This window comes from Solanum dulcamara, chromosome 11, assembly GCF_947179165.1.
Source record: "Solanum dulcamara chromosome 11, daSolDulc1.2, whole genome shotgun sequence".
NCBI classification, from domain to species: Eukaryota; Viridiplantae; Streptophyta; class Magnoliopsida; order Solanales; family Solanaceae; genus Solanum; species Solanum dulcamara.
The window spans coordinates 62,953,776-62,976,758 of record NC_077247.1 but is presented as its reverse complement, the minus strand read 5'-3'; the positions used below and the strand labels follow the sequence as shown (position 1 = coordinate 62,976,758).

Here is a 22,983-nt window from a genome sequence, read left to right as displayed (position 1 = left end):
AAAAGGTATTGCCTGGGACATATCAAACCTCCAAGTCCTATTAATTACTTACTAAAATCTGGGTTTCTCCAAACAAAATTTGCAAGACACATGAGTGGATGAATGAATGAATGAAGAAGACTAATTTGGGTTCACTCTCCTACTTCTCTACAAATCCCAACATCGCCACGTTCTTCAATAGATTTTTAGACAAATCCGATGTGTTCTCGTGGAACTCTATCATTGCAGACTTGGCTCGGAGTGGTGACTCTGTTGAAGCCCTTCGAGCTTTCTCTTCCATGCGAAAGCTCTCTCTAAAACCAAACCGTTCCACCTTCCCCTGCGCCGTCAAATCCTGTTCCTCCCTTTCCGATCTTACTTCCGGCAAGCAGACCCACCAACAAGCTCTCGTCTTTGGTTATGACACCGACCTTTTTGTATCCTCCGCCCTCATTGATATGTACTCCAAGTGTGGCCAACTTGCTGATGCAAGAAAGCTGTTTGATCAAATTCCTCAAAAGAATGTTGTTTCATGGACCTCCATGATAACTGGCTACGTCCAAAATTACCTCCCCCATGAAGCAATCTTGCTTTTTAAAGAGCTATTGGCAGGTCAAGCAGAAGAAGTAGTTTGCCTTGACTCAGTTGCCATGGTTTCCGTGCTCTCTGCTTGTTCTCGTGTTTCAGGGAAGACCCTTACCCAAGGGCTCCATGGCTTTGTCACCAAAAGGGGATTCAATGAAGACATGGGAGTTGGGAATACATTGATTGATGCCTATGCTAAGTGTGGTGAGGTTGATTTGTCTCGGAAGATGTTCGACGTGATGCCTGAGAAGGACATCATTTCATGGAATTCTATGATTGCAGTTTATGCCCAGCACGGACTTTCAGCTCAGGCAATCGAAATTTTTCGTTCCCTGGCATGGGATAGAGAGGTTGACTACAATGCTGTCACCTTGTCAGCTTTGCTGCTGGCTTGTGCACATTCAGGAGCTCTTCAGGCTGGCAAGTGCATACATGATCAGGTACTTCCAGGACTAATCACTTTCACAAATTCTGCGTTCTTTCTGACTCCTTATTTTCAACTGTGTTGATGTTTCCAGTTGTCTAATTGACTTTGATCTCTTTAGGTAATAAAGATGAACCTAGAGGATAATGTATATGTGGGTACGTCCGTGATTGACATGTACTGCAAATGTGGGAGATTAAGGATGGCAAGGAATGCCTTCAATAGGATGAAGGAAAAGAATGTGAAATCATGGTCTGCCTTGATTGCAGGTTATGGTATGCACGGGAGAGCCAGGGAAGCCCTTCAAGTGTTTTACGCGATGAACTCAGCTGGGGTAAAACCAAACTACATTACTTTTGTCTCTGTTCTAGCAGCTTGTAGCCATGCTGGGCTGCTAGATGAAGGATGGTATTGGTTTAAGGCTATGGAACCTAGATTTTGCATACAACCAGGAGTGGAGCATTATGCTTGTATGGTTGATCTTCTTGGACGTGCTGGTTTCCTTGACAAGGCATATAATTTGCTAAAAGAAATGAAGGGGACGCCTGACTTTGTCATTTGGGGTTCTCTTCTGGCTGCATGCAGGATGCACAAGAATGTCGAGCTTGGGGAGATTTCTGCTAGTAACTTGTTTGAGTTAGACCCAACAAACTGTGGGTATTATGTTTTGCTCTCAAACATATATGCTGATGCTGGAAGGTGGGAAGATGTAGAGAAGATGAGGATACTTATGAAAAATCGTGGATTAAGTAAACCTCCTGGGTTCAGCCTGCTTGAACTCAAAGGCAGGGTGCATGTATTTCTGGTTGGTGATAGAGAACACCCTCAACATGAGAAGATTTATGCTTATTTGGAAGAGTTATCTGTAAAGCTGCAGATAGCTGGCTATATACCCAACACAACATCTGATCTTCATGATGTTGAGGATGAAGAGAAAGGACTGATATTACGAGTTCATAGTGAGAAGCTCGCTGTTGCTTTTGGGGTTATGAATTCTGTCCCCGGCAGTACCATTCAAGTGATTAAGAATCTTAGGATATGCGGAGACTGCCATACAACAATTAAGCTAATTGCCAAGATAGTTAATAGGGAAATTGTAGTCAGAGATGCAAAGAGATTTCACCATTTTAAGGATGGCTTATGCTCATGTGGGGACTATTGGTGATTCAAGCATTGAGCAAAAATTTTGTCTTCACCTCCTAATCGACTTTACAGGATTTGTCATATGATCAGCAGTGGTGCATAATCTGATAGAGATTTGCATCTTCTTCAATTGTATGCCAATCTCAAACTAGGCTATTTTTATGCTGGTTTTATAAAGGATATTGGTACGAAACAATATTTCCCTGTTGTGTGGTATGTGTCAAGAGCAAAAGAGAGAAAGCGGAACAATTAGAACTTCTCTTCTCTTTCTGTGAGTTCATCGCCTGGCTCTACTCTTCATTATTCAACCCCTTTAATCCACTGCAGAGAACAGTCAATCTTGTTTGTTTGGGACAAATATTGTGTCATTTGGGCTTTGCAGGGTTGTATGGTTAATCCAATTACATCAATTAAGAAATTCTGGCAATAATAGCTAACTTTTTTCACCTTAATTTTTTTAATTATGAGTATGTTATTTTTTTTGTCTGGTGGGACATCATGGGGATCCTGGGGATATGATTTGTTGATCGTTTTGAGTATTTTAGCTTCTTGTTTACCAGTTGTTTGGATGGTTGTTCACGTTGTATTTGTATTAAATACTAATTGTTTTGATTGTTTCTAAATTTTATTGTATCATATATTATAGAGATAAAGTGTTAAAAACATACCTAAACTATTCTTTTTTTTTTGAGTTTCATATCTAAACTATTGAAAGTGTGAGTTTCATACCTAAACTATCACTTATTATTTTGCGAAACACATCTCAGTAATGTGTGTAATACACTCTCCATTTTTTTTAAAAACCTTGTCACATGGCATTCCATACGAAGAAAATGTTTCACCTTGATAAAAATTAAATAACCTATTAATATTAGTTAAAAGTTAAAGACTAAAGTATTTCTATCCTCTAAAAATTAAAGTATTTTTATCCAAAAAAAAAAGAAATTATTTTTAAAAGGAGGATCGTTCAGGTATGTTTTTGACACTTATCTCTATGTTATATCATGTTAGGTAAGAACAAATTGTAACGATCGATTCGGTGTTGCCTTATTTAAATGGTTGTTATCTATTTACTTTTTTTTTAGTAGCTTTACTCCCTTTCCTATTTCTCTTGTAGATTTATCCTTCAAATTATTGAGATATGATTTTATGTATCAAAGGAAAATGATACAATTTCTTGAAACGTATATTCATTAAACCAATACTCTTTTAAATGGATCACCACAAAAACAAAAAAAAAATGAGAAAACTTCCAAGTTATTGTGTCATGTGTGTAAACGTATTATACAAAATTGATGGGTGAGAGTTCCAATTGCATTTCCAGAATAAATGTATGGATACAGCACCCCCAAGGAATATACTGCTAAGGTCCTCCGTTTAAGGCCAACTTGCATTTACCGTTATACCCATACTTGTGTTGTTCTTTTTTCATTTGTCAACTGTGCCATCCACCTATCACATTCAGGTTAACATTGAAATACTTTTCCTGTTAGATTTGCCTTGTTATTAAAACCCTTTTTTTCAGAAAATATCATCAACTGTAAAAATTAATAATTTTGTTTTAACACAGAGCATTGAGCAACAAGTTTATGAATATCACATCTCAATTGACTTATTTCATAAAAATATGAAACGTATGAATCATAATATCGATTCATAAAAAAAATAATCCTTCTTAGATTATATTCACCATATAAAAATAGTAGTTTTATTATTTGCAATATCGTCGTCACACTGAATACTATCTTTGCCAACCCTCGAAGTTTTACCTTTATTCAAGCACAAACTCTAAGGCAGAGGCAAACTCATGATTTGAAGAGATGAAAGTCTCATGCACGATTTTGAATGAGAGAAAGAAGTGATGAATCCTCTTTTCGTAGGTTGGTCACATTCACCACCTTTGGATTGGTGGATTGATTGAGAAATCCGATCAACCCTTATCTAAAGGGGAAGTTAGTGAATTGAATCGATTCAATACATTTTTTATGTACTCATAGGTACTATATTGGATTTGAATCAGATTTTGAATCAATCTCTATTGAATGGCTGCCTCAATTATGTTGTTGCTAGCAAATACCACTATTTTTGGTTTTGAAACTTCCAAATCATTCCCGCATGACTTTCGGGTGTACCAATTGACTTATAATAAAAATAATAAAATGGGGAGTTGGTGGAATCTTGGCTTACCCCAATGGACCAAGTGCACTTCTATGCCGTCTAAGGGTGCACTATTTGTTATATTCAATTTTTGCCAGTTTTCAAGATGTATATACATAAATACACATAATTTTTTTTCGAAGTTAACGGGTGTACGTGCACCACACCCATGCGGGTCGCCTCTACTCTAAGGTAAGGTGAGAGCTTCCCCAAAAAATATTAAGTACTACATATATTACTGTATATATAAATTTATCCAATGATTCAATATTGAGAATTCAAATTTTAACATTTCTCATTTGACGGAGGTCATACCGTTCAATAAGTAAATAATGAAAAATCTTTTTCTATTAAATTAATTAGTATATTTATCTTCTTCCGGATTCTAATTTTTGTGTCTCGTATTTATGACTATTTCACTTTTCAATTCAAACTTTATTTCTTTGAATTATCTATTTCATTTTGTCATATTAATTGATCCATATGAGATTTAGCCATTTAGGTTGAATGCATATAAAAGACGAAACAATTGTATTCACGTAAAGAGCGGTAAAATTCTAAATTACAATTTTAGTATAATACTAAATAATGGTTTGATTCAAAAAACAAAAGAAAAGGTTTTGGGTGGTTGGTCGTAAAGGTAAATTCGAACACTAGGGTGGGTATTGTTCACTCCGTGTATACAACGCAAAGTGAATGGTTGATTGGGCAGTATAAAAAGAGAGAAATAATTTAGGTCCAAAAAGGTATTGGGAGAGCGAGAGAGACGAGATTTTCATTTTTCTTCATTTGCCCTCTCCACTTCCGATCTCTCTCAATGGAGAACTCCCGCCGTCAGTCTCTTCTTCCAAGCTTTCTCTACTCGCCATCTTCTTTTTCTTCTTTCACTCCCAAAACCCTTGCTGTTCCAGAAAGCACCACTGTTTTGCCCAACACACAGCCTTCTCCCAACAAGAGCTTCCTCATTCCGGCACCTACCGAACCTGGCAAGATCGATATGTACTCCCCTCAGTTCTACGCTGCCTGTACCTTCGGTGGTATCCTCAGTTGTGGTCTCACTCACATGGCTGTCACTCCTCTCGATCTAGTCAAATGTAACATGCAGGTCTCACTCTCTCTTTCCCCTTACTGATTCAATCTTTCATTTACAGATCTGTCCATTTCTCACGCGATCCTTGACTTATCAACTCTATTAAACATTGTGTTGTTCTCTTTTTGTTTGTATATCCGATCTATACTCTTCTGACTTGTATATTATTGCGCATCTTCTAGATCTAAATGTTTAATGTAACCATCAGGACTTATTTTACTGGCACAAGTGTTCTAGTCGTTTCTCTGTATGTGGCAAACCTCCCGGATGGAGGAAGAGGCGTTACTATTTTATTTAAGATTTAATTGGAAAATTATTGTTTCAGATCTTATCCTATCATGTGTGTAGTTTGAATGATTTTAAATGTGAAATGGTGAATGTTGTTCCTCTACATGTCGCAAAATTCCTTGTCATTTGATTATAATTGTATTATCTAAAGATACATGGAAAGGGAAAGGAGTATGCGATTCAGACTTGGTTGTTTCCCATGTCATCCTTCACACGAACTTTTCCTTATTGTTATTGAGAGGTTTGTTCAACACGAGAATGTGTTGGACTCTTGTTGTGTATCCTCACTGCCTTTTAATTCTGAACCTTGCCAAACTATGCTCAGTCACCATGTGGTATCATTGCTTAGCAGTCTTCTCTGCAACATTAGCAAGAGGAATTGACATTTGAAAACTTGGATCACTTTTTCTTAGATTTATGATGATTGACGAGATTCATTTATATGTGTTTGGACTTTGTTCTCATAATGATGCTAGTCCTATAATATCTTGACTTTCCTTCTCAATGTGATAATTCCTCATTTGCTAGCTGGTGCCACTCCAGGTGTAACTTCTATGTTCTCCTTTGTTTTCCTCAACCATGGGAGGATTGTCTTTATGTGTGAAACTATACAACAACAAACTTAGTGTAATCCCACTAGTGGGGTTTGGAATGTGTACTATTCCCCTAGTAACTGTATTGATTATATTTCTTCCGTTACATTAGGCATGAAGCATCTAAATTGACTGAAGTTCTATAAATTCCTAGATTGACCCTGTGAAATACAAGAGCATATCATCTGGATTTGGCGTGCTTCTTAAGGAGCAAGGTGCCAGGGGATTCTTCAGGGGATGGGTTCCTACCCTGTTAGGTTACAGTGCTCAGGGTGCATGCAAGTTCGGATTCTATGAATTCTTCAAGAAGTACTACTCTGACCTTGCGGGAGCAGAAAATGCTGCAAAATACAAAACTCTGATATACCTTGCTGGTTCCGCATCTGCTGAAGTGATTGCAGATATCGCTCTTTGCCCATTTGAAGCTGTAAAGGTTCGTGTTCAGACTCAGCCTGGTTTTGCTAGGGGATTGTCAGATGGATTGCCGAAATTTGTTAGATCTGAAGGCCCCATGGGGTATGCTATTTATTATCTTTGTTTTGCATATTCCTTAATCTGCACCTTATAGAATGGATTTTTATATTTTGGTATTTTTTCGCAGCCTGTACAAAGGTTTGGTTCCTCTTTGGGGACGTCAGATTCCATGTAAGTGGAACCATTGTCTTCTACTCTTTATTATTATCAAAGAACCTGTTTATTTGAGTAGGGGTTTGATGTCCATATGATTACCCAAATGAGTGAAAAGTGTTTTGATGTTTGCTAGAATTCATAAAACTTATGGTTGTTTAGTTGAACCTGTCTTAAAAAACAATTGAACCCAAGGTTATCAAAAGCAAAAAGCGCAAAAACGCTCGAAGGTCCATTGAGGCTTAAAGCGCAAAAAAGTTCGAAGAGCGCAAAGCGCAGATAAAGCGTGGGCTTTAATAAAAAAAGCACAAGGGGAGAAAAAATACAGATATATATGTTTAGTCCAAGACTAATAATTTATAAGCATGAATGACAAATATATAAACAAAGAAACTGAAAAACAATTACGATAAAGTGAAATATCAATTCTTTGGTGGTGTTGTCTCTTCAAAAGAGGTTCATTGGAGAGGAAAGTATGCCTTAGAACCTTGATGACGACATTGAAGTGCACATTAAGTTAGGCAAAGCGCTCAACACATTTTGAGCTTTGCTTTAGGGCTTAGGCCTGCCTTTGACAACACTGATTGAGCCTCCAAATGCTGGACCTCACCTCGCTACCCTCAAAAAGAGTTTGTGCTAATTTGGAATAGTTATTTAAACAAAATAACCTTTTACTTTCTCTGTTAAATAGAACAAATAGGGATATTATTTTCTCTGTCTTTTATTAAATTTGGTCAGTCACCTTGTTTAGAATTGCAATAGTTCATATAATAGGTATCTAGTAGGCCCCAGAAGGTTTGGGAGTGTGAAATGGCTTGATGAGGGCTTATGTTTGGATGCAGCAGTAATTAATTGTCATTGCTGATGTAAATTTATTCTCTCTTTCTTGTTCGGGTAATAGCTTCCCTTTAGTTAGGTGAATGTGAGAAATCTAACTCTGATACAAAGTACATATTAAGGGCTAGGTCCACGTCATGTTGTTTTTTCTGCTATTGGTAGGTAAGGTTCTAGAGGGTGGTTCAATTTGGTTAAAGTAGAGTGGTCTTGGTAATTCACCAAATGCCTATTTATCACACCACTGTGTATTTGTTATATTAATGCATATTCTGTTTTCCTGTTCTTTTAATAATGACCTTGTTTTAGTTATTATTTATTGGACATTAAGGATTAAACATCTAAAATTGCAGATACAATGATGAAGTTTGCGTCCTTTGAGACAATTGTGGAGATGATCTACAAGCATGCAGTCCCAAAGCCTAAAAACGAGTGCAGCAAATCTACGCAACTTGGTATTAGTTTTGCTGGTGGATATATAGCTGGTGTCTTCTGTGCTATTGTATCCCATCCTGCTGACAATCTTGTCTCATTCCTCAACAATGCCAAGGGTGCAACTGTTGGTGATGTAAGCATTTAGTAGTTTGTTGGACCATCTTTTTCTGTTAACCCTTCAATTTTCTTAAATGTCCTCAAGTCATTAATCCGCCATGCGACACCCCGTATTTATTTTTGACTGAACTGTTCCTCAGGCCGTAAAGAAGATGGGAGTATTGGGTCTCTTTACCCGTGGGCTACCTCTACGTATTGTCATGATTGGAACTCTTACTGGTGCTCAATGGGGACTCTATGATGCTTTCAAGGTTTTTGTTGGGCTGTAAGTGTCTTCTCATAGCTGGACATTCTAAACCTGTCTGCCATTCCTGTATCAGTCTACTCTGAGATGTTAATATGTTTGGTTTATTTTTTCTGATCCGATTTCAGGCCAACAACTGGTGGTGTTGCTCCTGCTGCACCTGCTGACTCCGAGGTTGCGAAGGTGTAGTATTGAGAACAAACTAATTCTTCACCAAGCTTAGAAGTAGTAAGAGAAGACTTCTCCTGATTAAACAATAAACATAGATTGCAGATGTTTCTTCCGTAGTAAGCTGGAGAGTATTCTTACGCTCAACAATCTTTACAATTTTATATTTCTCTGATTTTGAGATTTTGGAGAGGGGGAGTCCCCCTAAAACTTAAGCATTGCGGATGTTCTTTTTGTTAGAATAGATACAAAATCAATTTGATGCTAAGCTTATCCCATTCGAGATGGGAATAACAAGCATATTTGGGGCTATATGTTTGCTTTGTTCATTTTAACTTTCCGACTGTACCAAAAAATGTTTCTTTTTTTAACATTCCCGAGCCACAGCTGCACCTGCATTTAACATTCCTGAGCCACAGCTGCAGAATGATGATTCTTTTATTTTTGGTTAATACCTTTTCTAAATCCCACTGTTACTGGAGCTAGCTTTTTGTTGCTCCGGCAGGGTCCCTTGCACCCACTCCATCCCCAGTACGTCTCATGCTACACCTGAAATATATATATATATATATATGCATCTGTGGGTACTTAAAGATGAGTCATTTCTTGTGCTATTCCTTCTTTCCCAGTCTCTCTGAATATCACAAGTCTGCGTAATCATATTTTTGAAGCAACATCTACTGGAACCAAAAGGAAAAAGTGAACTGTTATGATCAATGAAATTAATTTAATTAAACACCAAAAGAAGCTTGTTAGCTGCGCATAGAACAGAAAATGAGCTGTGAGATGTAGAAAACTAGTTTGTATGTAATTGACTATCCAAAAATCTATAGATTGGTAAGCTCTGTGGATGAAGGGTCAGCTCACCACAATACCTTATTGATAGAATTATTATCGTATATTGATGAGTTACAGAGTTTAATTTTTCCTACATTTTGTTACCTTGAGCCAAACAAAACAAAAAGAGGGAGAACTATGAAAAACTCTCCTCTTAGACACAAAAGCTCAAGTGACAAAATCTACAAGACACGAGTAACTTATAGCAGCACAATTGCTAAACTCCTCTGCCATTCCTGTAAAATATTCATTAGTCAAGACAAACACCAAACACATTTTAGCAGGGATTATGCTAAGAGTGGAGCATGATTTCTATACATGACAAATCAAACAAAGCTTGATGACAATCATTATAAACCTGAACTATGCGCCTTTTTATTTCATGTTTTTCCTTTTCTAAAGTCTCCAGCTTATTACATTTAGGGTGGTAAAGAGTTTTTGACCCAAACTAACTTCACAACAAAAAGCCAACCAAAGAAAGTACAAAACACCCCCAGAAGTCTCAGCCCCTTCTAACAATAAACAAAACAAAAAACAGAAACCTTAAACTTACTAGTAAAGTTGCTTGTGCTAGTAGCTGGAGTATCAGCTTTTTACTTCAAAACGCTACTGGTAAGAGTATGCATTAGATTACAAGGCTGCATGGGATTAGTAGTATATATTCCACTATGCGTGCTCCAGACTTCAGTAGAAATCATCAACAGCAAAGCTGTCTTCAATGGACCCAAAGCTTGGCATAGGGTACACATTAGTTGAGTAATAGGTCATAGGACCCCCTACAAAGTCGAAGGCAGGCTCGTTCCAGAAGCTGGTATCATAAATGAAGGACATACCCATCTCGTTATCCATTGCAGGGAAGTAAAAGCTGGACATATCCACTTCTGGTTCATTCATAACCGCTCCATTCCCATCATCTGCAGGCTGTGCATAATCAGTTAAAATCACGTCCTCTGCTTCATAACCACGGAATACCGTTCCACTTCCAGCTTTCCTCGCTTCAATGCCCTATACACAAACATACCACATATATAGGTGACAACAAACCATAGCTTTTGACAAACTACATGCATTTATTATCCTTCAAAGTAAACTACACCTACGACATAAGAAACAAAGAGCAAGCTTACATAAATCTGCTTTTGGTCATTGTAGTGGAGTGCAAAGTAGTCTCCTTGGCGCAATTCATGTGTTTGGACAAAGTCACCTGACCACCAAGTTTCAATTCCAACAACATTATTCTGTTTTTAGTATTAGCTCTATAAGAACCAGAACAGAAGTAAATAAACTTGGAAAGAAAGGGCTGTGGAGATCTCACCAGTATTTTCAAGCACATACATTCGGCTGCTGTTATTTGGCCAGTACCTATAAAAAAAAAAGCAGAACTTTGAAGAGAAGTACGTTGTAATGACTCATACACCGAGTGGATGAGTTATGTCAGAAATGTAAAAGCATATCGCAAGCAACCATGTCTTCTACGTTCTTCTTATCCCCACCCACAATTAGCTGATTTATCCAACCAATTTGTTAAGGCTCTAACAAAATGTCACCACAATGCCAGGCATTTAAGAATGTCATATAGCTCAAGGATGACCAGCATCAAATAGTTTAATTGTGCTTATCAAATATTCTGGTGTTTTCCAGACACTTCAACCTACATTGCTTCTCTGACTTGAAGACATCACTCCCTCAAGTAAATTTGGAAAAATAAAATAACCTCCGACCTGTATCTGAAACTCCAAACATGAATACCGTCCATGTCATCCATTGTTATGGGAAACCCTTCTTTGATCTCAAGAGCTGGAAGATATCGCTCAGCTGCTTTCTGAAATTAACCACAACATAAAATTACTCTGAAGTGGCAGACTATGTCATACACAATGTTGGAAAACTGCTAAATCATTGATACGGTGAAATCTAAAATGATTGTGACATTAATTATTACTTCAATGTATACTCCAAATAAAAAAAAAGTAAGCACAGGAAACAAATGTTCTAAATGCATATACAACCATGCTATCAAAAGACCAAACCTTGGGCACAACGATTCTCCTCAGGGAGCTGACGTCACTGTTCTGAAGCTGCTTGTCAAAGAGAAATCTGAATCCTGTTGGTTCAAGTATCTGAAGCATAAACAACCTGTTAGAGGACTTATTAATGTCCAGGGACAAGATTAGCTGAATTGTGATCGCAAGACAACCTATCAGTTTCTTAAAAGAGATGGTCCAGAGGATTACAAGCAAAATGCATGTTTACCAGAAAGAGAGGTGAATGAATCAAATGAACTACATTGCTAAGTATAGATAAATAAGCATCAAACATGTTATATTTTCACCAAAATGTTCAAGAACTCACTGCAATTAGTATGCTTCTATAGAATGATTAAATTTTCAGCTTCATTGTCTTTTACAAAGTGAAACACACATAAAACAGATTCTTATCATACCTATATCCATGTAATGCTCCAAATTATTGGATCACCTTGCATATGGTTTTTTGCTATATGTGGACTAGGATAAGCTAGGTATTTCATATTTTCCCTTATTTATTGATGGGAATCCGACTATATTCCCAAATTCATTACCTTCCTCAAACAGATGTGAGAACAGGTCGGTGGATGAAATTTCTGACTTCCAAGGCTATCTCACTAAAACAATTCTAGGAAGCTCATAAGCTGGAAATCAGCCATTTAGGGGCACCGTTTTACTCAAATGATCTTCGCATTAAGAAATTTTTATAATCAAAACATGAGTTCAGTCAGGTCGCAAAGTAGTTGGATGTCTCTCTTGATTGGTAGACAATATTCCTTAGAAGTTAATTTCCTGATTAACTTGGTAACTAAGTCTATGAGCATAGAGCAAATGACCATAACCCCAATCCATCAGGAACAAGTGGTAAAACCATGATTGGCAGGGAAGCATATCATTCGTTCTTCTTTCATTGGGCTAGGTGCACAAACAGCAACCACAAATGTCACACATCCACCACACGCCTTCCGTTTAGGTGGTAGGCAGCAAGATCTAGATGCTACTTATGACTTAAAGTTTCGTAGTAGCATGTGGCAACACAACTATTACTTCTTAGCTATTTCCTGAATAAGTTCTTCTAGCCTCTCATTATATTTTACGTTCTAATTTGGCTGATTGACAGCTATGGATTTCCAAAATAATAAATAATGGCACAACTCACAAAGCATGGAGAAGTGCATTAATTGATATTAAGCCGACTACTTTTGTCATTATATCTATACTATTAGTTATCCACATCTTTCGCCCACCACCCAATACATATCTAATGATACAATTTAACAAGCCCCAACATGAGTAGTTTATGTTGTTTTCCATTTATGTTAAATCCTACTCGTATCTTATGAGTCCCATGTGTCAATACACATTGCTCATGCGATTTTGAATTTTCTTGGATCATGGTGAGGAGGTAAGTGCATTATTGATATCTAGCCGGCCACTTTTGGCATTATAACTACACCATAGTTGTCAATATCTTTCACCCACTACCCAATACATATCCAATGATACAATTTAACAAGCCCCAACATGCGTAGTTTATGTTGGTTTCTATTACATCTGTTAAGCCTATTGGTATCTCATTGGTCAAATGTGTGAATAAGCATTACTCATTCGATTTTGAATTTTCTTGGGTCATCTCGACTTTAGGATTAGTCGTGATGAGCAAGATGTAGATATTGATCTTTGATATGTATAACAAAACTATTTTTAAAATGTCCCAAGTCTATATGTCATTCTTTATAGTAACGTAATTATAACCTGATTTTTTTCTTCAATATCTTAGAGAGTTGGAATTCTCACTTATCTTTAGTGAGTTATTTATAAGAGATGATTTGATACATGAAATAACATTATTCTTATACTTCTAGTTTGCTCTGAAGTTTGTATGTTAGTGTAAGGACAAGTATGAGATCAAGACAATCTCTAGTATAAAAGAATTCATGATTTAGAAAATGTACTAAGTATTGGAAAGAAATGGGATATGATGGAACAATATAGAAGAACCTGTTAGGACCGAAAATATTAGGTGTCATGCGGAAGCTAATGAAGCAAACCTCGAATAACCATGAGTAAGAAGACAAACGAGAAATATACCAAAAAGAGACACAAACATTTAACGTGGTTCGGTCAACCGACCTACATCCACAAGAGGAGATGAGCAATCCACTATTAATATGAGAGTACAAAATATCTAGAGAAATAATCTCACACAATTCACCCGAAATAAAAAGAGGTTCACACAAGTGATAACGTATCATTTGTGTCTCACAGTTTCTCCCCCCATACAAAACTCTCAATGCCCCTCAGGACTACATTGTGAATGCTATCATGTTAGAAGGAATGAACCTCTATAAATAGAGTCATAAAGCTTTTTCTACAAGAAAAAAGACCAAGCCATATATGGAGACTTTTTGTTCTCCTTTAACTAAAAGGAAAACCTAGTTATGGTATGAAACTCAGGACAAATACCCAACAAATCTCCCCCTTGGCCTGAATCTCTGACAAAATAAATTTTCTCCACATTCGTCACGTAATCTTCAACAGGTTGCATCTCCTCTCCATAATCTCCTCTGCAAAATCTATGTCTCGATACAGAGTTATGGTATGAAACTCAGGACAAATACCCAACATAATCATATAGCCAATCCCAACAAGGTTGGAGTTGAGGTGCGCTTATACCGATATGTGCTACATTCTAGAGATGCAATTTACACAACAAGGTTAGAATTGAAGTGTACTCATGGGTATGCGTGTCATGTTCCATACAACAAGGAGCTTAGGTTGGGTGTTTAATTATGCCTTCTTGCAAGTGTTGTCTACTTAGTTATTGCTTTATAGTGGCACAATATGTTAATAGACATTCAAGTCTTGGCCTTTGCTGGCAAGTAAACACTCCAACTTTGAGTATGCAGATCCAACTTTTATGTGTCACGTCAGCATCGGGGGTCAATGAGACACAATGAGTTGGTGTGTTTAGGTATTAGTTGATACCAAGTTGAGGTGTCCTAGTTGAGGCCAGGTTTGACTGTATGCTTATTATGATGCCCTTTGCAATCAATCCATAAATCATTCTAAAGTATCATCATCCTTATATGGCATAAAGGATCTTCCTCAATTTATGATCAAGACTTATTAATATATAATTTCCTCATAAACCATGCCAATCCAATGTCTACTTGTATTGGAAAAAGAAAAGGATCATTTGTTTGGTAAATAATAAATGGATATTGTTGTTGTTTTACCTCATTTTGTCACACTTATTATGAACCTCGAACACCAAAGATGACATGATCTTTCAACCAAAAGACATCAAGTAATATATGCTAGACATCTTGTAACTTTAAGATCTTTGTGAGATGACGCTCAAGAAATGATGTAGTTGGTAGGATATGGTAACTAGTTTTTTTTTACGTAGGTACTTAATTCTCACAAGTTATGAAGAACATAACCGCGAGTGGACAATAATTGGCTTTTCTTTTGCATCTATGTTTTCAATTTACAAAATTAAGTAACTCATTCACAGCTTAAGCAATAGATGCCACACCACTAGGTGGCGTACCTAAATGTTGATTCTTCCTAACTGTGTTTATATTATCATTCAGTTACTAGCCCTACTCTCTAACTAATTGATCCCGTTGATCATACAACTGTGAGGGAATATATCAAACTGGAGGTAACCAATTAGACGTGTCCTCTAATAGCCATGTCAAAAATCGACAATATTTTTCAAAACCTTTCTTCCTATCAGACTCTAAGGCTTTGTGCATCCATTGAAGCTTCATTTTTAACATACTAATATTTTGCCTTGATGACGGGAGATGAAATCTCCATTTATATGGATATTGCTCATAGGGGGATAAAGCATGTGCTGGCACACGATGAATAATGCAATTGATCGGCAGATCATAGCCTTATCATCTTAATTCTCATTAGGCATCGGAGTTTGGCACATCATTTAATGCTTCATCTTCTATTGAAGCAAGTAGATGATATATATATATTCTTGAAATGAGATCCTCCTCTTTTCATGTGCTTCAACATCGTGGAAGTATCCACAGCAATTACAAGCTTCACTCATTTTGCAATGTGTTTGATCTCAAAGAGTTATTTAGTGGAGAAATTTAAAGAATTACTTAATGTTCCATCTTCTCATGGCCATATAAATGTCCAATGTCAGTTTTCCAAGTTAATTCGTTAAATCCAAAATGTAGAGATATCTAATAATTCAGCAAGTAGCACTGAAAAGTGTATCTCCATGCGAATACATTTTACAGAGTTAAGCATAAGAATGGTAATTATAAAAGTTATTTTGAGACTAAGGTAGAGCGGGGGATGTAGAAAAGATAATGTAAAGTATATAAAGGGAGATTAAGTGTTGTCTTTCCTTTAATCCTGATAAAGATGGACAGACAGCGACAGGGTGAAGGAGATTAAAGAAAAATTGTGAGATCAGAGACTCAGGCCGGTCCCATCACACATGTTTAAGTGGAGCTAACAGCGATACATAGATATTTTGAGACTAAGGTAGAGCGGGGGATGTAGAAAAGATAATGTAAAGTATATAAAGGGAGATTAAGTGTTGTCTTTCCTTTAATCCTGATAAAGATGGACAGACAGCGACAGGGTGAAGGAGATTAAAGAAAAATTGTGAGATCAGAGACTCAGGCCGGTCCCATCACACATGTTTAAGTGGAGCTAACAGCGATACATAGATAAATCATATACATTATCACTCACTATTTCTACTTTGGTACACTTAATTTGCACCAAATAGAGCAAACTGTAGTCTTAGTATGAACAAATTCCATATGCACTAGTAGTAAGGTTAGACATAATTAAGTAGGAATTTCAAAAATAAATAAGTGAAAAGAGGCATACACGTGCGGCGGGCAAAGGAGGAGGAGGAGGTGGAGGTGGTGGCACGTGTGAGAGAAAGGATGGGAAATCCAGGGAAGCGAAGTTGAGGGAAGAACGCCTACGCCTCTGGCTGCGAACTCTTTTGGTGCTCTGAATAGGAATGGGAGGAGCTGGATTCATCATAACACTCCTATTACTAGTAATGTTGATGTTGGTGTCATTTCCATCTGCCATCACTCCATACGCCTCGGGTATCTCCATCATCGCCATATGCTATTCTCCTTCTGTAAAAAAGCTTTTTCTCTCCTCCTCTCTTTTTGTGTGATATTGAGAAATGGGGTTTTCGGTGAGTGGGTCTGGCATGGACATATATATATATATATATACACATTGCACTGACATTTGTGCAACGTTCATTCAGCCGATTGAGCCAAAACATATAAGGTAGGAGTGGGGGCAGGGGGAGTTGGGACTTGGGAAGATTTCCAATCCATCTTTAATGAATTGGATTCATTCATTAGTATGTACTTAGTGGGTGAGGAGTTGTCACTTTGTCTTTGTTAAGTGTGAACGGTCGAAAGTAAAATTTGCAAGTGTTCGAGGGAAGGGAAGCCAGGTGTTGAAAAAGCTCTGATATCTTCCCAACTGAAATCAATGGCGTTTTTGTTTTAGCTTTGGAGTATCCGTCATTACTACTTATATTCACTCTACACTTTATGGAGGGAAGGAAGGATGACTTCAAATTCGGAGATTGACGTAACCACGTTTTTCTCCTCTCTTCCTCCCACGTACACACCTCCTTCTTTTTGATCCCATTTTATTCCAACAATTTTAAACTAATTAGTTAAAATCATAAAAAATATACAAGATCTTTTTTTGATAATTAAAATAACTGAATGGTCATCTACTGTAATTATTTCAATTTTATTAAGTCTTAAATTAAAATATGTACATAGAATAATGTATACAATTAAAAATCTGATATATTTTATGTGATAAATCTTTTATATAATATGCGTTTGAGTATATAAGTAAATATATATATATATATATATATATATATCCAAAATTTGAATCGTAAGCATGTAATGACTAATAATAACAAGTTATAACACTTTATCATGTATATATTTAGATTTTTTTTAAAAAAAATCGTATATTTATATTCATATCAAATTTCAAATCGCATATATTTTGATGTTTGAAACAAGCAATAATTTAATTTAATAAAATTTACTTATACTTTTAAGAAGTTCTCATTATAATTTAGCCTAAAGCAGATCTAGTTTCACGTTCATGATCATCTCAAATACAATTGTCCCATGAATATTTGGAATATCTTCTGATATGAAGAAAAAAAAAAACTCCAATGTATCCTTTAAAATCGTAGTTTCCAGTATAGCATGTTAATGTGCACATGTATATATATATATCTATGAACATTTATAGAAAAATCAACTAAATTAAATTTAGTTCACCTTTATGATAATCTCAAATAGAATCGTCCCATATAGAATTTGGGATAAAGTTCAATCAATACACAGATTGTTCTAAAATAAAAGGACTAGTCTTAATTAAAACTATATTATGCAAGTCCTGTCAATATTTGTTTATAAAAGTCAAATTAAAATATAAAAAAATATCAATCATAACGACGATTTATCATCTAAAAAAATCATAATTGTTATATATATATATATAAATTATGTATATCATTATTATGTAAAAACATCATATTCAATTGTCATATATAGCAAATGTATGTATATATCACGTAAAAATATCAACTAATATATTCTTGTTTCACTTTCATGGTTTTCTCAAAATAAATTGTTCCTCAAAATTTTTTGAGACAATCCAAAATTTTCTTTTGAAATCTAAATTGATATATTAACATATTTATGTACTATATAAACATTAAACTGAATTTAGTTTTAGCTTTCATATGCAATTAGTTACGAGGGAGATTATAAGGGAGTATGTTAATTAAATAAAAGATTTTCATGGAAGTGCAATCCACGACTTTAGCTTTAAACTAGGTTGAGTTCTAGTTCTTGTATTAAGCATTTTCAAGCGTTAAATAGTACCATTATTTAAGCATGAAGTGACACTAATGCCTTGTGGTATGTGTGTGAGTCAATAATTTTAATTAGGTAAAATTACTGTTAGTGATCTAAATTGGACCCTTATTTTTTTCTTCATACTGTGAAAGAGAGCAAAATATGTTCTTTACTTCCTCTATTAATAGAAAAAGGACACTTCTAATGTCGTTTTATCAATACTCCATTCCATTTCCATTACTAGTCGGAGTACTTTTAATTATTTTTTTTAATTCTCTAATTTATTTGTTAATCGGTTCGATTAATTTGTTTCGGCCCTACTTTTAAAGATTGGGTTCACATTATTTTATTAATAATTGCTATATGTTTTTTTCAGTATCAATTTTTTTATAATTATTTTGATTTGTTAGAATTAAATCGAGGACCCTCTGTTCAATGGCATTAAAATCAAACATATAAGACACGCCATCTTAGAAATTATTTATTTACCTCCACGAGGTAGGAATAAGACCTACGTACACTCTATTATCTTCAAAACTCGTGGATTTCTGTTGTTGTTGTCGATGATGGTGTCAAATATTCTTATTGAGTCCGATCAAATTCGAATTCGGTTGAGAAAAATCTTGCATCTCGGAAAGAGCTCCCTAAAAAGGTGATTTTAAATTCATGATTTAAACTTAGACCCCTAGTTAAAGATAAATAAGTAGTTATCACTTCATCACACTCCTTTTATTTGTTTAAGTTTAGATAGAAAGTTCTAAAACAAGCAACTAAGATTTCAAATATTTCTCACTTTGTTTAAATTTATGGAGTTGGAGTTGAAGATGTGTTTATGTTTGATTTATCTTTTTTATAATGAATACTTCGAATAAAATTCATGCTTGAGTGTACTTAAATATAACTTAGAAAGTGAATTGAAAACAACTTATAACCTATTTTCTAAACACAACTTCTAAGTTGATTTAGAGTCTGTTTGGATGAACTTATTTTAAGTAACTTATAAGTTGAAAACTGTTTATAAGTTTTTTCTAAAAAAAGTAGGTGCAACCCAACTTATTTTTTTGACTTTTTCAACTTATAAGCTGCTTAAAATAAGTCATTTCAAACAAATCTATTATTTATTAGGGCTTACTTTAAGCACAAAATGACTTTAAGTTGGCTAATCAATTACTCAAAAAAATTGAAAATAATTTATAAATAACTTATAAGCCAATCCAAACGGGCTCTTAGAATTTTTATGACGAAACATTGACTTTTGAATAATTTTTAAAAAAAATCCCAAAAAAGTAAATAATCTTAAGTGGATGTTTGGATTGATTTATTATTAATGAATTTTGACTTTTAAGTTCTTTTGTTTTTTAAATTTTGAGAGTGCTTGGGAAACACAAAAGTACTTAAACGTACTTTTTTAGGCTAAAATTTTTTTTAAAAAAATTATCAAAAGGTCAACAGTTGGATATTTTTAATTTACGTCTTTTAATTTTTAACTTATAAGTCACTAAAGAAAATGTCTATCCAAACACTTCCTAAATCAAAGCTTTCACGAGATTAGATAAATCTTTTAAATAAATTGAAGTATTTCCTTTATTTTAGAATATTTACTTTTTATAAAAAGAAAATTGTTGAAAGGGAGGCGGGAGTTTCCGGTTGCAGTGAGCGAAACCCTAGTTTGGGTTCCTCTGAAAACAAAATGGCAGAAGCGGGACAAGAGGAAGAAGAACACACATTCCCCCTAAAAAGAAAGCCCCAAGATATTCCTGCAGAAGAAGCGATTGCCAAATCCCACGAAGACGATGTAAACAAGAAGCAAAAACTCTCTAGTACTGATTCTTCACTCGCCCAGGAGAACAAACTTAACGTCGACGAAGAGGACGAAGAAGAAGATGATGAAGATGACTATGAAGGTGAGGTTGAAGAAGATGAGCAGTCCAATGGAGAACCGGAAGTCGATCGTAAGGGAAAGGGGATTTTAAGGGATGACAAGGGGAAGGGAAAGTTGATTGAAGACTCTGACGATGATGATTCTAGTGATTTTGGAAGCGAATCTGATGTTGACAGTGATACCGACCTCTCCGACGATCTACTGGCCGAAGTCGATTTGGGTAACATTATTCCCTCTAGGACTCGACGGCGTACCCATCAATCTGGCCTTAAGATATCTGATGATTCCGTTAAAGGTGATAAGTAGCAATGCTTAATTGAGTTTTGAGATTCCAAAGAAAGCTATTTTTATGTTTAAAAACATTCAGTCTTTAGATAAGACAAGTCTTTCAGCCTCTCATCGTCGTAGTAGCAATAGTTGCATTCCTGTTGTATTTCGACTTGGATCTATATTTCTCATGTAGTTGGGGGAAGTACATTACCCTTAACCAATTTTATTAATATCTCTTACAATTGGTTTCTTGCTCTTGTTTACTTCCCTCCTAGTTTCAAATATTAAATCTCTAGAGATGCTTCACAAATTGCTATCTGTAGGCTGCAGCAAGTGTGGCATCTTCTATGCAGGCTTTGAGATTGGCTTATATGAACCCGGTATCAGCCTTACGTCTGAAAATGAAATTTTTATTTGACATCAATGTTTCCTGTCTAAGTTAGATTGTTTAACATGCCAAGGTTACTCTGCAATTATGTAAATGCAGTATCAGTTGGAAATATGCACCATGCCTAAGGCAGTACTGAATTGTCCAGCAGATGTTGCCACTCTTTCTTATGTTTTTGTACATGCATTTCTAAAGGAAGAACAGGTCATTGTTGAGGTTTAACAAGTTTGTGTACGAAGCCTTAACTGCTGATTTTGTCATCTCATTTCCATTTCATTCACGAAACATTATGATGTTAATATTGTTTTTTTAACCACTTATTTTGGTCGTTCAAGAAAAGCCAGCATCTACAAAATCATGTGTGTGCACAACTGCACTTTGCTTGACCTAGCTTGACTGATTATCAGTTTTGGTTTTTAGCAGTTAGTTCCCTCTGTCTGGGATATGACCATTGTTAGGGAAACAGAGTAATTTGTCATATGATAGTAAGCATTTAGGAGTCTTGAACTCAGCAGAAATGTACAAGAAGGAGGGCATACATGACCAGGTTATGACTGCAGGGTTTGCATCTAATGGCTCTAATCTGAACCTAGGGAGGATATCTTGTGTTGGTTAAATCACTTGACAACTTGGTTTAACATAACAGTCTATTGAATTGATAGACCAAAGTTTGCTGGGGAATAAGATTCTCAGCGAATATATGTTTCCAACAAAATATTGACTTCTGAAAAAGCAAAAGGGAATATGGGGGATGCGTGATGGATGATGCTCCATTTAGGACACTCTGTTTCTGATAAAGATTTGTTTTTTCTCGTCTTTCCAGTGACATGTTGGATTTCATAATGAAAGTTGCTGATCTGTTTTAATCAAAGTTTGAATAAATGTGGAAAGTGATGTAGTAACTTTTGTTGAGGAAACTATGTGGATTATAGAGTATGACAATTTTTTGGCAACAATGGAGCACCTCTTCCTTTCACCTCCATCAACGACCGACCTTCATTCATTTGCTCATTTCTTGTGGGGTTGTATTGTTACCAGTCAACGTGTTAAACTCTTCAGATCATAATGTACAGCTATCAACAGTTGAACGGTTTTCTTTTTCTTGAATCCGTCACTAGGGAGGGCTAATGAATATGTGATCTTGGCAGTTGTTGCATTGTCCTCCCGGTATAACAGATACCTATAATGAAGGTGAAGTAGAGAAAAACTGCATTTCGTAGAAGCCTTTAAATTGTTTTGTACTTCCTCTTTGATGATAGTTGGACATTTGTTTTTGGAGAAGAATGAAGTTGGAAGTCGGAGAATCTTCCAATTTGGTAGTGACTGCGGTTGCAGCTAATGTTATTGGTGCTTTGAAGTTTTAAGTTGAGGGGGAGTAAGATTGATTGCTAAGTTCATAATTTTGGATTAATGTGTGAAACTCGCTTTACTTTTTTTTTTTGAATAAATTCAGGGTGATGGATGACTGTAGGATCTACTACTTTTCGGCAAAAATAGATGGAAAGAGTCCATGGTCGACTGCTAATACTAATTAAAGATGGTTAACTAACTATGCCGATTCATCCTCCTCAAAAATTAGATTACATCTGCACATCTCAAGCTTAACTCCATTATAGTATACTACTTCCTACCGTAAAAACATAGCGTTGGGTTTCCTCTTTTATGTATTCTATTCTAATTAATATCTTGGTTATTTAAGGCTGCAATTATAAGATTTTGGTAGTTTTAGGTTATGTTTACTCTAAAATTAAAATTGAAATGAAAATAGTAGTTTGTTTAAATTTTGAAACCGAACAAATCGATTTGTATATCCAAATCAATTTTTTTTTTTTTTAAAAAAAATGAATAGAATTAGACCTAAAATGGATTGAGTTTGGATGAGAATTCTAAAAATGGAGATTTAAATTTTTGCAACACACAATGAGCAATATTGAATCAAACCGATCCGTGGACAGGCCTATTAATTCTAATGTGATTGGAT

The 22,983-nt window shown here is 35.6% G+C and overlaps 4 protein-coding genes across 4 annotated transcripts; 3 read left to right on the top strand and 1 right to left on the bottom strand.

The window, feature by feature from the left end:
* Positions 1–26: 26 nt before the first annotated feature.
* Positions 27–2,804, top strand: LOC129873074 (pentatricopeptide repeat-containing protein At3g26782, mitochondrial). Its single transcript, XM_055948076.1, has 2 exons — positions 27–1,004; positions 1,110–2,804. The coding sequence occupies exons 1-2, from the start codon at positions 111–113 to the stop codon at positions 2,151–2,153; spliced, it is 1,938 nt and encodes a 645-aa protein (XP_055804051.1). The 5' UTR covers positions 27–110; the 3' UTR covers positions 2,154–2,804.
* A 2,197-nt stretch (positions 2,805–5,001) lies between these two features.
* Positions 5,002–8,996, top strand: LOC129875231 (mitochondrial phosphate carrier protein 3, mitochondrial). The gene is made up of 6 exons (XM_055950679.1): positions 5,002–5,393; positions 6,414–6,775; positions 6,861–6,904; positions 8,074–8,288; positions 8,413–8,537; positions 8,645–8,996. The coding sequence occupies exons 1-6, from the start codon at positions 5,106–5,108 to the stop codon at positions 8,703–8,705; spliced, it is 1,095 nt and encodes a 364-aa protein (XP_055806654.1). The 5' UTR covers positions 5,002–5,105; the 3' UTR covers positions 8,706–8,996.
* Positions 8,997–9,207: 211 nt separating this feature from the next.
* Positions 9,208–16,729, bottom strand: LOC129875232 (B3 domain-containing transcription factor FUS3). The gene is made up of 6 exons (XM_055950681.1): positions 16,424–16,729; positions 11,552–11,641; positions 11,243–11,343; positions 10,837–10,883; positions 10,649–10,725; positions 9,208–10,526 (listed from the first exon to the last, which is right to left on the bottom strand). Exons 1-6 carry the CDS (start codon positions 16,670–16,672, stop codon positions 10,206–10,208), a joined length of 885 nt encoding a protein of 294 aa, XP_055806656.1. The 5' UTR covers positions 16,673–16,729; the 3' UTR covers positions 9,208–10,205.
* Positions 16,730–20,055: 3,326 nt separating this feature from the next.
* Positions 20,056–20,871, top strand: LOC129875230 (uncharacterized). Its single transcript, XM_055950678.1, has one exon. The coding sequence runs from the start codon at positions 20,153–20,155 to the stop codon at positions 20,648–20,650; it is 498 nt and encodes a 165-aa protein (XP_055806653.1). The 5' UTR covers positions 20,056–20,152; the 3' UTR covers positions 20,651–20,871.
* Positions 20,872–22,983: the final 2,112 nt, after the last annotated feature.